Source organism: Nerophis lumbriciformis, linkage group LG15, assembly GCF_033978685.3.
Source record: "Nerophis lumbriciformis linkage group LG15, RoL_Nlum_v2.1, whole genome shotgun sequence".
In the NCBI taxonomy this organism is placed as follows: Eukaryota; Metazoa; Chordata; class Actinopteri; order Syngnathiformes; family Syngnathidae; genus Nerophis; species Nerophis lumbriciformis.
In genome coordinates, this window is record NC_084562.2 from 42,579,053 (window position 1) to 42,593,959 (window position 14,907).

At 39.9% G+C, this 14,907-nt stretch overlaps 1 protein-coding gene across 1 annotated transcript in view; it reads right to left on the reverse strand.

The window, feature by feature from the left end:
- LOC133616136 (leucine-rich repeat-containing G-protein coupled receptor 4-like) overlaps positions 1 to 4,635 on the reverse strand; it is a 91,182-nt gene extending 86,547 nt beyond the window's left edge. Inside the window, exon 1 of the mRNA XM_061975254.2 lies at positions 3,920 to 4,635. Within this exon, the coding sequence (XP_061831238.1) occupies positions 3,920 to 4,104 (185 nt within the window). The 5' untranslated portion in view covers positions 4,105 to 4,635. The remainder of the gene's footprint in view (positions 1 to 3,919) is intronic.
- Between the last annotated feature and the right edge of the window lie 10,272 nt (positions 4,636 to 14,907).

The following is a 14,907-nucleotide window of genomic DNA, read 5'->3' on the forward strand; positions in this document are numbered from 1 at the left end:
AAAAACAATTAAAAAAAATAAAAATAAATAATAATAATTGGTGAAGTAAGTTATATTTCATATGGTGAGATGAGTAAGATTATCTTGAAAATGAATGGATGGATGAAATAAATTCAGAATGTTTATCATGGTTCTTCTTCTTTGTACTTTGTAAACACTTTGAGTTTGAAGAGTTTCTTGAAGTGACGCCAAAAATGAGAATAATAAATTAGAGGAAGTGTATGCAGCGTTATTTCAAACTACCGTATTTTCCGCACTATAAGGCGCACCGGATTATTAGCCGCACCTTCTATGAATTACATATTTCATAATTTTGTCCACCAATAAGCCGCCCCGGACTATAAGCCGCGCCTACGCTGCGCTAAAGTGAATGTCAAAAAAACGCTGCGCTAAAGTGAATGTCAAAAAAACAGTCAGATAGTTCAGTCAAACTTTAATAATATATTGAAAACCAGCGTTCTAACAACTCTGTCCCAAAATGTACGCAAATGTGCAATCACAAACATAGTAAAATTCAAAATGGTGTAGAGCAATAGTAACATAATGTTGCTCCAACGTTAATGTCACAACACACAAAATAAACATAGCGCTCACCTTCTGAAGTTATTCTTCATTCGTAAATCCTTCGAATTCTTCGTCTTCGGTGTCCGAATTGAAAAGTTGCGCAAGCGTGGTATCCAAAATGGCCGGTTCCGTCTCGTAGAAGTCATCGGGAGTCAGTGTCGCTGTTGTTCTGTGAATCCTGCCTTCCGGAAAGCTCGGACCACAGTTGTGACCAAAATATCTGCCCAGGCATTTACGATCCACTGGCAAATGTTGGCGTATGTCGTCCGAGGCTGTCTGCCCGTCTTAGTGAAGGTGTGTTCGCCTTCGGAGCTGTGTGAAAAAAGCCACCCGGCCTCTTCGCGTAAACTTCCCTTAACCACTCGCTCATCTTTTCTTCATCCATCCATCCCTTCGAGTTAGCTTTTATGATGACGCCGGCTGGAAAGGTCTCTTTTGGCAAGGTCTTCCTTTTGAATATCACCATGGGTGGAAGTTAGCATGGCAAGCTAGAACCACAGTGAAGGATGACTTCTCATTCCCTGTGGTGCGAATATTCACCGTACGTGCTCCCGTTCCACAGTGCGGTTCAGTTGCTGTGAAATACGGTAGTAATCCGTGTGCGGATGGAGAGATTGCGTCTTTTTATGAACCGGATCCTTGTCGCTTTGTAGGAGCCATTTTGTGGTCTTTACAGATGTAAACAGGAAATGAAACGTACGGTGATATCCGCGCGTTTTTTCTTCTTCTTCCGGGGGCGGGTAGAAGAAGAAGCGCTTCCTGTTCTATGGGGGCGGATGCTTTCCTTGGCGGTTGCTTGCGTAGAAGAAGAAGCGCTTCCTGTTCTACCGGGAAAAAAGATGGCGGCTGTTTACCGAAGTTGCGAGATCGAAACTTTATGAAAATGAATCGTAATAAAGCGCACCGGGTTATAAGGCGCACTGTCAGCTTTTGAGAACATTTGTGGTTTTTAGGTGCGCCTTATAGTGCGGAAAATACGGTACTAGTTTTTGATCAAATAAAAGAAAATGTTTTGATGTATCTGTCATTTCTATTAATTGGTTTATTTAAAAAGTCGGGGGGAACAAATTTGTAATTAAGATTTTTTGTGGGAAAAAAATATAAGATTTAATTTTTAGACCTTTTCGCCCAGCCTTATGTGCAATGTTTTGGCCTTACAATAACCAAACAGCAGAAAAAAACATTGGACATTTCTATTAAGTAGAACAAGACAAGGACGACGTCTACTCCAGTGTTTTTCAACCTTTTTTGAGCCAAGGCACATTTTTTTGTGTTGAAAAAATCCGGAGGCCCATCACCAGCAGAAATCATTAAAAAATGAAACTCAGTTGACAGTAAAAAGTCCATCCATTTTCTACCGCTTATTCCCTTCGGGGTCGCGGGGGGTGCTGGAGCCTATCTGTCACAATTGTTGGATGTGACTTTAAACCATAACCAACCATGCATCACTATAGCTCTTGTCTCAAAGTAGGTGTACTGTCACAACCTGTCACATCACGCCGTGAGTTATTTTGAGGTTTTTTTTGCTGTTTTCCTGTGTGTAGTGTTTTAGTTCTTGTCTTCTGCTCCTATTTTAGTGGCTTTTTCTCTTGTTTTGGTATTTTCCTGTAGCAGTTTCATGTCTTCCTTTGAGCGATATTTCCCACATCTACTTCGTTTTAGCAATCAAGAATATTTCAGTTGTTTTTATCCTTCTTTGTGGGGACATTGTTGATTGTCATGTCATGTTCGGATGTACATTGTGGACACAGTCTTTGCTCCACAGTAAGTCTTTGCTGTCGTCCAGCATTCTGTTTTTGTTTACTTTGTAGCCAATTCAGTTTTAGTTTCGTTCTGCATAGCCTTCCCAAAACTTTGATGCCTTTTCTTAGCGCAATCACCTTTTGTTTATTTTTGGTTAAAGCATTAGACACCTATTTTACCTGGACACTGCCTCCCGCTGTTCCCGACATCTACAAAGCAATTAGCTACCTGCTGCCACCTACTGATATGGAAGAGTATTCACGGTTACTCTGCCGAGCTCTAGACAGCACCGACACTGAACAACACATAATTTTCCGGCTATAATTACTGGTTTCCAAAATATATTTTTAACCCAAATAGGTGAAATTAGATCATCTCCCACGGTACACCAGACTGTAACTCAAGGCACACTAGTGTGCCGCTAACCCGACTCTCGCCAGACCCTTGTAGTTCGCTGAGATCCACAAGGATCTGGGCTCTACTAAGGCATTGCAAACTCCTTCCAGATAGCAAAAAATAATGAACCAATCAGGATCGCCGGCCGGGATTTCATAGATGTGACGTAGCGCCGAAGCGACTGTTTGATTCAAACAACAATGGCGGCACGCAGCCCTCGCTGCTATTGCAACTGTTTTTTCGAAATCTATCGAATATTAATGCTTTAAAATATGACCAGAGAACGGCTTTGCAGGCATTTATTGGTGGCAAGGATGTTTTGGCTCTTCTTCAGACCGGGTTTGGATTTCCCAGCGTCGTTCTCATCAGAGTCACGGGTTGATATCGATGTGAGTCGTTGAAGTAGCACGTCATTTATGATAACGGACAAGTGGTTTATCCAATCACATACAATGATTTTTTTTACAAGGCCCCGCCTTCTGGTAATGAACCAATCAGGATCGCCGGGCGGGATTTCATAGATGTGACGTAGCGCCGAAGCGACTGTTTCATTCAAACAATGGCGGCACGCAGCCCTCGCTGCTATTGCAACTGTTTTTTCGAATCTATCGAATATTAATTATTTAAAAGATGAACAGAGAACGTTTCGCTCTGTCGTTATCAAATATGTCGGCTGTTCCGTTTTGGATTTCGCAGCGATGCTCTCATCAGCGTCACGGGTTGATGTCGATGTGAGTGGTTTAAGTAGCACGTCATTCAAGATAACGGACAAGTGGTTTATCCAATCACATACAATTATTTTTTTTTACAAGGCCATGCCTTCTGAAATACATCTCCCATTGAGGAATCCCAGATCCTTGTGTGGAGCTCAGCGAACTACAAGGATCTGGCAAAAGTCAGGTTAGTGTGCCACGGCACAGTGGTTGAAAAACACTGGTCTATTCTACAGACAATAAAAACTGTGCTCCATTTATTATTGTTGTTACAAAAGCACATGGCTGTGAACATTTTTTTTTTGTGCTTGCAATCTCAATTCCAAGCACATGTTTGCAGAATGTTGCAGCTCTGTTCCTCAGTGTTGAGGTCGCAAAGTTATTTGACCTAACAATACATAACAAGCCCAATGCAAGCAACATATGTTCAATGGTCTGTCAATTGCATTAGGACACGCTTAGCCAGTGTTTGAGTGAGCAACATGCAGGTTATGTGTACTTACAGGTAGTAGGTGAAGGCACTGAGGCCGCTAGGGACGGTGGTCAGTCCCCTGCTGGAGCAGTCCGCACCTCCATCTTCATCGCAGCCGCATGAGGGAGAACAAATAGCCGGGGTCGACTTCTCTTGGCCGGTGGTTCCGAGGCGAAGGAAACACCAAAGAGACATCCAAAACGAAACAAAACGCATTTTCCCCCTTACGTAGATCCAAGCGACGCCAAAAAAAATGAGGATAATAAAATGTTTTTTTTCCTGTGTGTTTGTTTGTTGGTTAATGTCGACGTCGACCTCTGAACGATGGTCGAAGTTAGGCGTCCGCGCGGTTCCGACTTTTAAAAATAAAAGCGCGTTAAATGTGTCGTTAATGTTAAAAAATCCGCCATTGTGTTGAAAGACGAGCGATGTAGCGGTTATAGAAGGTCTGTGTGTCGCATTAGTCCGTGAAAATAAAGTTGCAGTGCTGCTGGCGACAGCCGCGGTAGCCTACCTTGCTGCCCCATTAAGTAACCACAAACCGAGCGGCGCCTGTAAAGCGTTAAAAAAAAATGCTGGAACGATCGAGGGGTTTTTGAGTTAGCTGCAGCGGTTATGGTTGTCCTTCTTCTGTGCTCGGAATACGAAGAGTCTACGTGAAGCTCCGCAGGCAGCCTACCGGGCAACCTGGAGCAGTGGGTCCGGCCTGTGTCACACTGCACTGGGCTCCTCCAGCCACCTTCACTGCTGCCTGGGCGGAAGTTCAACTAGTAAATACTCGAGTACTCAAGTACTCATGTCAGGTACTCTCCGTGTACGAATGACTTGTGTTTCACTCAAACCAAGTACAAATTATTTTATAATAAGTATTCAATGTGTTTTATTGCAGTTATAATAAACCTGCTGTGCCAAAATTATAGAATTTGCATGTTTAGTAAGGGGGTGAACGTCAAAACCAGCAGGAGATCAATTGCTTGGATTTTTTTTGTACAAATACATGATATTTAACTCATTGTAATGTGTAACATTCACAACATCTCAGTCATAACAAATTACTAGTGCCCAGCAGGGCTGTCCAAAGTTAAATTGGGGCAGAATTGTATTTAGAGGGTCCATTTTTTCACCATTTTTTTTTTTAATTAAACATCAAATGTTTTTCTTTTTTTTATTGAGACAAAGATTATTTATGTATTTAATATTTGTATGCTTACTATGGTATATTATTTATTTATTATTTATTTGTTCACTACAATTGCTATAGTATGAAAAGGGGTAGGATTTAACAAGCTCTGCTTCTTCCTACTCCTTTTCGGACGTGCTGTCATGAAACAACTGGAATTGTGTGATGCATTACATTGTATCGTATGTCTGTTCAAAATAAACTGAAATATAATTCAAATTAAGGTTAAAATTTTACATTTTTTGTGATTGATGTTACGTACTAAAAATAGGTTTATAGAAACATAAATGTTTTGTGTGCAAACATTTTTTTAAAACCATTAAAAGGGTCATGTTTATCAATCAATCAATCAAACTGTATTTATATAGTGCTTTTCATACACAGCAAGTGGCAAACACAAAGTGCTTTACACAAAAAAAGAACAAAGAAAAAAAACCTGCATCCATACAAACACACTCACACGCACAAAATAAATGTGATCTTAAAAATACTATGACACATATGAGTTGAGTTTGAGTTTGAGTTTATTTCGAACATGCATGCATACAACATGATACATCACAATTTCCAGTTTCTCTATTCAACATATTCGAAAAGGAGTAGGAAGAAGCAGAGCTTATTTAATCTTACCCCTTTCCCTTTACATAGCAGTTGCTAAAACTTTTGTTCACTTCCTGTTCTCAATTGATTCACAATATACTCCATAAGTAATTACAATAAAAATAAATAAATAATAATTGGTGAAGTAAGTTATATTTAATATGGTGAGATGAGTAAGATTATCTTGAAAATGAATGGATGGATGAGATAAATTCAGAATGTTTATCATGGTTCTTCTTCTTTGTACTTTGTAAACACTTTTGAACAGTTTGAAGAGTTTCTTGAAGTGGATATATGATATAATATATGTGAAATAGAATATAAATAATGCATTAATAGGTCAATAGGAACATACAATTTAGAGAATAATAGTAGTAATAGATATGAATACAAAAAATTCAACAATAAAATTACAAAATGTAAAAAAAAACATTTTAAACATGGAAATAGTTTGATATGATCAGTAAAAAGCCAGTTGTTCTACTTTTAAAACACTTCTTTCTGGTCTACATGTAATGGTGGTTCTTTGGTCAAAAGTGTGCATAGATTATGTTTTACAAGCCATCTTCAAGCCATTTTCTGACTGTCTCTTCAGGATGCACCATTTTGTGTCTTATTTACGTGCCTCCACTTTGACAAGGTCCTCTCCCCATCAGCCATGTTGTAGTTGTTTGCACTTCATAGCGAGTCTACTGACAGATTTAATTTGAACTACAGGCTACTTTGCATTAAAAATGGCAACAGCGGAGGATGCATGTGCATGTACGACCCAGTGTGCCCCACAACAAGACGATAGACGAAAAAAAAGATGCTTATTGACTATGGCGGACATGCACAAAGCCCTTATATATGTTAAACAGAATATAAATAATACATTAGTAAGTTAATAGGAACATAAAATTGAGAGAATAATAGTATTAATATTAGATATAAATGAAAAAAAATACACAATAAAAATAAAAAATGTAAAAAGAACATTTAAAACATGGAAACAGTTTAACATGATCAGTAAAAGCCTGTTTTTCTACTTTTAAAACACTTCCTTGTGGTCTACATGTAATAGTGGTTCTTTGGTCAAAAGTGTGCAGTGATTATGTTTCACAAGCCATCTTCAAGCCATTTTCTGACTGTCTCTTCAGGATGCACCATTTTGTGTCGTATTTACGTGCCTCCACTTTGGCAGGGTCCTCTCCCCATCAGCCATGTTGTAGTTTTTAGCACTTCATAGCGAGTCTACTGACACATTTAGTTCGAACTATACGCTACTTTGCATTGAAAATGGCAACAGCGGAGGATGCATGTGCATGTACGAGCCAGTGTGCCCCACAACAAGATGATAGAGGAAAAAGAAGATGCTTATTGACTATGGCGGACATGCACAAAGCCCTTATATATGTAAAATATAATAAAAATAATACAAACCCCGTTTCCATAAGAGTTGGGAAATTGTGTTAGATGTAAATATAAACGGAATACAATGATTTGCAAATCATTTTCAATCCATATTCAGTTGAATATGCTACAAAGACAACATATTTGATGTTCAAACTCATAAACTTTATTTTTTTTGCAAATAATCATTAACTTTAGAATTTGATGGCAGCAACATGTGACAAAGAATTTGGGAAAGGTGGCAATAAATACTGATAAAGTTGAGGAATGCTCATCAAACACTCATTTGGAGCATCCCACAGGTGTGCAGGCTAATTGGGAACAGGTGGGTGCCATGATTGGGTATAAAAACAGCTTCCCAAAAAATGCTCAGTCTTTCACAAGAAAGGATGTAGCGAGGTACACCCCTTTGTCCACAACTGCGTGAGCAAATAGTCAAACAGTTTAAGAACAACGTTTCTCAAAGTGCAATTGCAAGAAATTTAGGGATTTCAACATCTACGGTCCATAATATCATCAAAAGGTTCAGAGAATCTGGAGAAATCACTCCACGTAAGCGGCATGACCAGAAACCAACATTGAATGACCGTGACCTTAGATCTCTCAGACGGCACTGTATCAAAAACCGACATCAATCTCTAAAGGATATCACCACATGGGCTCAGGAACACTTCAGAAAACCACTGTCACTAAATACAGTTGGTCGCTACATCTGTAAGTGCAAGTTAAAGCTCTACTATGCAAAGCGAAAGCCATTTATCAACAACATCCAAAAACGCCGCCGGCTTCTCTGGGCCCAAGATTATCTAAAATGGACTCATGCAAAGTAGAAAAGTGTTCTGTGGTCTGACGAGTCCACATTTCAAATTGTTTTTGGAAATATTCGACATCGTGTAATCCGGACCAAAGGGGAAGCGAACCATCCAGACTGTTATCGACGCAAAGTTCAAAAGCCAGCATCTGTGATGGTATGGGGGTGCATTAGTGCCCAAGGCATGGGCAACTTACACATCTGTGAAGGCACCATTAATGCTGAAAGGTACATACAGGTTTTGGAACAACATATGCTGCCATCTAAGCGCCGTCTTTTTCATGGACGCCCCTGCTTATTTCAGCAAGAAAATGCCAAGCCACATTCAGCACGTGTTACAACAGCGTGGCTTGGTAAAAAAAGAGTGCGGGTACTTTCCTGGCCCGCCTGCAGTCCAGACCTGTCTCCCATCGAAAATGTGTGGCGCATTATGAAGCGTAAAGTACGACAGCGGAGACCCCGGACTGTTGAACGACTGAAGCTCTACATAAAATAAGAATGGGAAATAATTCCACTTTCAAAGCTTCAACAATTAGTTTCCTCAGTTCCCAATCGTTTATTGAGTATTGTTAAAAGAAAAGGTGATGTAACACAGTGGTGAACATGCCCTTTCTCAACTACTTTGGCACGTGTTGCAGCCATGAAATTCTAAGAGTTTTAACATCAAATATCTTGTCTTTGTAGTGCATTCAATTGAATATGGGTTGAAAAGGATTTGCAAATCATTGTATTCCGTTTATATTTACATCTAACACAATTTCCCAACTCATATGGAAACAGGGTTTGTACATGTACGAGTGTGCCCCACAACAAGATGATAGAGGGAAAAGAAGATGCTTATTGACTATGGCGGACATGCACAAAGCCCTTTGGGTCAATGTATACCACATATTTATAATCCGTTGATGCCACACCTGGGAAAAACTTCACCAAATAGGCAAATTCCAAACACCTGGTTTCCTAGAAGTATATATGAAGGACAGATTATTTTATAAATATTTCCCAACGCCTCCACGATTTGTTTAGAAATTTTTGGGACTTATGCACATACAAAAACACAACAGCAGATACCAATAGGTCACAAAAGTTGGTTTTGCAAAATTTTTCCCCCTTAAAACATAAATTCATAAACTTTTCAAAGTCCACTCCGACTGGGATTTGAACCCGGCACCTTTGCCTTACGAGACAAGCACTGAAGCGGTGCAACATGGGAGCAAGTAATCCCTTGTAGCAGTAAGCAGCTATGAATACATTTTCGGTTAAAATTTCATAAATGTAGCGCCCGTCATTCATTATTTAAACAATTTACATGCGCTTCTTCACACTAACCCCGCAAATTGTGGTGCCCTACATCTTTAGGGGCAGTGTGGCCGTCCAACAATAAAAATTTTTTAGATTTGCTGCGGATTAATTTCAATTAATCACGATTAAATATCATAAATTTTTTTAATATGTTTTTTTATTATGTTTTTCATTTTTCATGAGCAAAGAAACTCAAGAATGAAGAGAATATATGAATGCACTTACAGTGTTTATTCAACAGCTTTAACATAACGTTTATGTTAATAAATAACTTGTAAGTTTTTTTTAAAGCATAAGTGTCAAATTCAAGGCCCGGGGGCCAGATTTGGCCTGACACATTATTTTATGTGGTCATTTATCTTTTTTTTTTGTGTACCTTTATCTTGTTTTAATGTGGCACTTTGTCTTTTTTCCTAAATGTATCTGTTCGTCCAATTTTGACAATATCTTTCATAACATATTGTTCATAACAAATCCAACAATAAAACATTTAATCTTATACATTTCAGGCTATCAGTTGATTAATTTCAATTAATCAGAATTGAATATCTTCATTTTTAATCTGTATTAATCGTGTTTCCTTTTACATGAGCAAAGAGACTCAAGAATTAAGTGAATACATACAGCATATGCTCTTAACATGTTTATTAAGCACCTTTAGAAACAAGTTCAATCAATGTTAACAAAATTAATGATTTTCTAAACCAGAGGTGTCTAAAGTGCGGCCCGGGTGCCATATGCGAACCGCAGGTAATTTTTTTAACGGCCCACGGCACATTCAATATTGGTTCTAATAACACAAAGCTGCCATGCAGGCAGTTTTTCTTTTTTTTTATTCAAAACTATCATTGCTCAAAAAATAATAATGAATCAAAATCAATGTTGTTTTGAATTAAATTACTTCACATCAAATATTTCATTTCGAATATATTTTTTTTAGGGAGAAATAATACAGATTTTGTTTTTCTGCCCAATAAAAAAACAAAGATTTCTTTGACAAAAAGGGCAAAAAAAACATACAAAATTAACAAAAGCTTATATGGATCAATGGATAGATCTGAAGTTCTGTACTGAGGTGGCGACTTGTCCAGGGTTAACCCCGCCTTCCGCCCGAATGCAGCTGAGATAGGCTCCAGCACCCCCCGCGACCCCGAAAGGGACAAGCGGTAGAAAATGAACGGATGGATAGATCTAAAGTTGATCTAGAGACTTGTTGTAAGTAACATTTAAAAAGTGTAAGACTTTTTTTATACACTTTTGAGTGGTGCCATTTTTAAAACCATAGTAATGAATTAAAATCAATGAAATAAAATCAATGTTGTTATGAATTATTGACCTATTAACATTAAAATTTCCACTTTGAAAATTAGTTTTGGGAAAATATTGCATGTTTTGTGTTTTTGCTATGAAAAAACAGGGTTTTCTTGACAAAAAGGGCATTAAACTTAAAAAAAAATAAATGTTACTTCATACGGACAGGTACACCCAAAGTTGATCCAGAGATTTAACATTGAACAACAAAAATTAAAATAATAACATATGACTTAGAGATAGGGTGAGAAGCTTTGTCATCCGAGAGAAGCTCAGAGTAAAGCCGCTGCTCCTCCACATTGAGAGGAGCCAGATGAGGTGGTACGGGCATCTGCTCAGGATGCCACCCGAACGCCTCCTGATGTGTTTAGGGCACGTCTGACTGGCAGGAGGCCAAGGGGAAGACCCAGGACACGTTGGGAAGACTATGTCTCCCGGCTGGCCTGGGAACGCCTCGGGATCCCCCGGGAGGAGCTGGACAGAGTGGCTAGGGAAAAGGAAGTCTGGGATTCTCTGCTTAGGCTGCTGCCCCCGCGACCGACCTTGGATAAGCGGAAGAAAATGGATGGATGGATGGATGACTTATTTTTTATACTTTTATGACTGGGACCCTTCTTTGTCACAGAACTCTAAAGGTTAAATAAAACATTGCAAAATGGCCTCTGCAGCCTTAAATTCTTCAGTTCGGCCCTCAGTGGGAAAAGTTAGGACATCCCTGTTCTAAAAGAAAACATATTCACATTAATGTGGACTTGTTACTTATTTTGTGTTATTCTTTTGTTTTGTTTTTAGATGGAAGTGCGTCAACGAAAAAAAAATTCTTCCTTCAGAGTTTGGTTTGAGCGTTTATGGTACCTCGTCTCGATTCCGATTCCCAATGATTCTGGTTTCTTTCCACAGGAATACACTTTCACAAGAAAATGTCACTGTATTTTAGAAAACCTCATAAAAAAACATTTACACATATCTTGTTGTTTATGGGGGTGTTTCGATCAGAATTGTATGACGCCGATCATTGATCGCACTCTGATCATCCATGAGTGAAATCATCCGATAAAGATTTACAATTAATACATTAACAATGTATTAATTGTATCTTAATGTTTTTTGATGAGTGCTATTCTGGGCTGCCAAGTTTCAGAAAATGACAAGAGTGAGACTTTGGTGGCATGATGCATTTGAAAAACAGTTGACCTTTTTTAACACCAATTTGGCCTGTTTTAACGTCGATTTATACTTAAGACTGATGTTCTCACGTCCAACAGCTCTCCCTGCCATGTGGCCTCTTAATGCTAGTCTTAATTAACCAGAACTTAGAAATGAAAATCATCTCCACTGTTTTCTCTCCTGGCTACTTTGTCTCATCCTCTGCATCTGTGTGAATCTCTTCTTCAACTCTGTCCTCACTGTCTTCAATCTCTTCTGATCGCTCTTGATCTGTCAGTGTTGCCATTGCTATTGGCCGTCATAAAAGTTGCTAGAAGTTGCTAGATGACATCATTGGCTCACTTGCATAATTGATTACAATGGATGCTGTAGGAGAGGAATAACATGGAGGGAGGCATAAAAAGTGAGTTAAAAAATGAAATGTATGATTACAATTGTAAATAAATAAAAAATTCTGTTGATTATTAGTTTAGTTGTATGTTTTTTGTTGAAAAATGTATGAAATTTGATCAAAAGACTGAAGGGTTGTGATATTCACAAATGAACCAAATCTACTGACTGGCTCATTAACATGAACAATTCTTATTATAATTTTTTTTTTTCCAAATGTAACTTTATTTATTGTATTCACATTAATCTCGGCAGCACGGTGGTACAGGGGTTAGTGCGTCTGCCTCACAATACGAAGGTCCTGGGTTCGATCCTGCGCTCGGGATCTTTTTGTGTGGAGTTTGCATGTTCTCCCCGTGACTGCGTGGGTTCCCTCCGGGTACTCCGGCTTCCTCCCACCTCCAAAGACATGCACCTGGGGATAGGTCGATTGGCAACACTAAATAGGCCCTAGTGTGTGAATGTGAGTGATAATGTTGTCTGTCTATCTGTGTTGGCCCTGCGATGAGGTGGCGACTTGTCCAGGGTGTACCCCGCCTTCCGCCCGAATGCAGCTAAGATAGGCTCCAGCACCCCCGCGACCCCGAACGGGACAAGCAGTAGAAAATGGAAGGATGGATGGATGGACATTAATCTCTCTCTGTAAACCAATTAAGGCAGAAACAGGGGCAGTGCCATCTCCTCTCTGCTCGGACTGCAATGGTATGGACTTTATTGTGATTGCACTTAAAACTACAAGGAAATGTGTTTTTAGTACAAGCTGTCTAAGAGCATAGATGCAGTAGAGTAGTAGACAGGGCACCCCCTGTGAGGAAAGGCTCAGCTACCGCTTGTACGTTGAGGACAATGCGCTTTCATGTCTCCAAAACATCCAAAAAAGTCGCTAGATTTGACGCTAGTCGCTCCAGAGAAAGAGAGTTACTAAGAGGAGTTGAAAAGATACTAGATTTAGCGAGAACGTCGTGAAGTTGACAACACAGCGATTTCGGTGTGAGTGAAAGACAGAGATGCCAAGACCCGCCTCAGGTTGCTTTTGATTGGTTTACATTGAGTGGTGCCTTCCATGGTTGGCTAGTTTTAAGCACAACAATGTATGGATTGGTCTGTGACTGGTTATTTCAGTCAATCAATCAGTTACTCGAACTATCAATCAATCAATCAATGTTTATTTATATAGCCCTAAATCACAAGTGTCACAAAGGGCTGCACAAGCCACAACGACATCCTCGGTTCAGATACCACATCAGGGCAAGGAAAAACTCAACCCAGTGGGCTGACAATGAGAAACCTTGGAGAGGAACGCAGATGTGGGTGCTCCACCCCCCCTCTAGGGTGACCGGTGCAATGGACGTCGAGTGGGTCTAGCATAATATTGTCAAAGTCCAGTCCATAGTGAATCTAACATAATAGTGGGAGTCCAGTCCATAGTGGGGCCAGCAGGAGACCATCCCGAGCAGAGACAGGTCAGCAGCGCAGAGATGTCCCCAACCGATGCACAGGCGAGCGGTCCATCCCGGGTCCCGACTCTGGGCAGCCAGCACTTCATCCATGGCCACCGAACCTGTGCCCCCTCTTCCACGAGGGAGAGGGGGTCAGAGCAGAAAAGAAAAGAAACAGCAGATCAACTGGTCTAAAAGGGGGGTCTATTTAAAGGCTGGAGTATACAAATGAGTTTTAAGACGGGACTTAAATGCCTCGACTGAGGTAGCATCTTTAACTGTTACCGGGAGGGCATTCCAGAGTACTGGAGCCCGAATAGAAAACGCTCTATAGCCCGCAGACTTTTTTTGGGCTCTGGGAATCACTAATAAGCCGGAGTTCTACAACATGTTGCGAGGAAAAAAGTTTATTATTATGAAAAAATATGGTAGAAAATGGATGGATGGATGGATGGAGTAGTGAATGGGGAAACATAAGCATGAGAAATGTTAAGTGTGGCGTGTGGCTTGAGAAAGTGTTAAATGGCGTGACTCTCACACTAAGAGCGTGAGGCTTGGCAGCCCAGACTATTTATTGTTTAACAATGTGAAAATGAATGAGAGTGTTCATGTAAAGATGGAGTTTGTTAAAGGGGGAGACAACTTTTTTGCCTATCATTCACAATCATTATGAAAGACATGACGACGGATCAGTGACGTTCGGTGAGGTTCATGGCTGGTGAGGCACTGACTTCATCACAGTCAGATTTACAAACATATGAACCCTAAAGAGTATCTTATTCACCATTTGATTGGCAGCAGTTAACGGGTTATTTTTTAAAAGCTCATACTAGCATTCTTCCCTGCTTGGCACTCAGCATCAAGGGTTGGAATTGGGGGTTAAATCACCAAAAAGTATTCCCGGGCGCGGCGCCGCTGCTGCCCACTGCTGCCCACTGCTCCCCTCACCTCCTCGGGGGTGATCAAGGAATGGGTCAAATGCAGAGGACACATTTCATTACACCTAGTGTGTGTGTGACAATCATTGGTACTTTAACTTAACTTTAACTTTACACATACAAACTGTAGCACACAAAAAAGCACATTTAATAAAAAAAACGTTATTATGGTCTTACCTTTACTTATAAATGAAGTCCATTCGCCGCTGTTGTACTGGATTAATACACCCCCTGACGGGAGTGTTATATCAACTAAAGCCCTCACTTAAACGTTCCACGTGCAAGATTGAATCTATTTAAAAAAGTGTAACCGAGGGTCTATAAATGTCGCCTATACTGTATGAAACTACAAAATAACAAACACGGAGGCTCCAGTTTACACGAGGACCACTTTATTTACATTCTTTCAAAAACCTCCGCTCCACTCCAACGTGTCATCACTTCCGCTCTTAGCGCCTTCAAAATAAGAGCTCAAGGCATATACTGTAT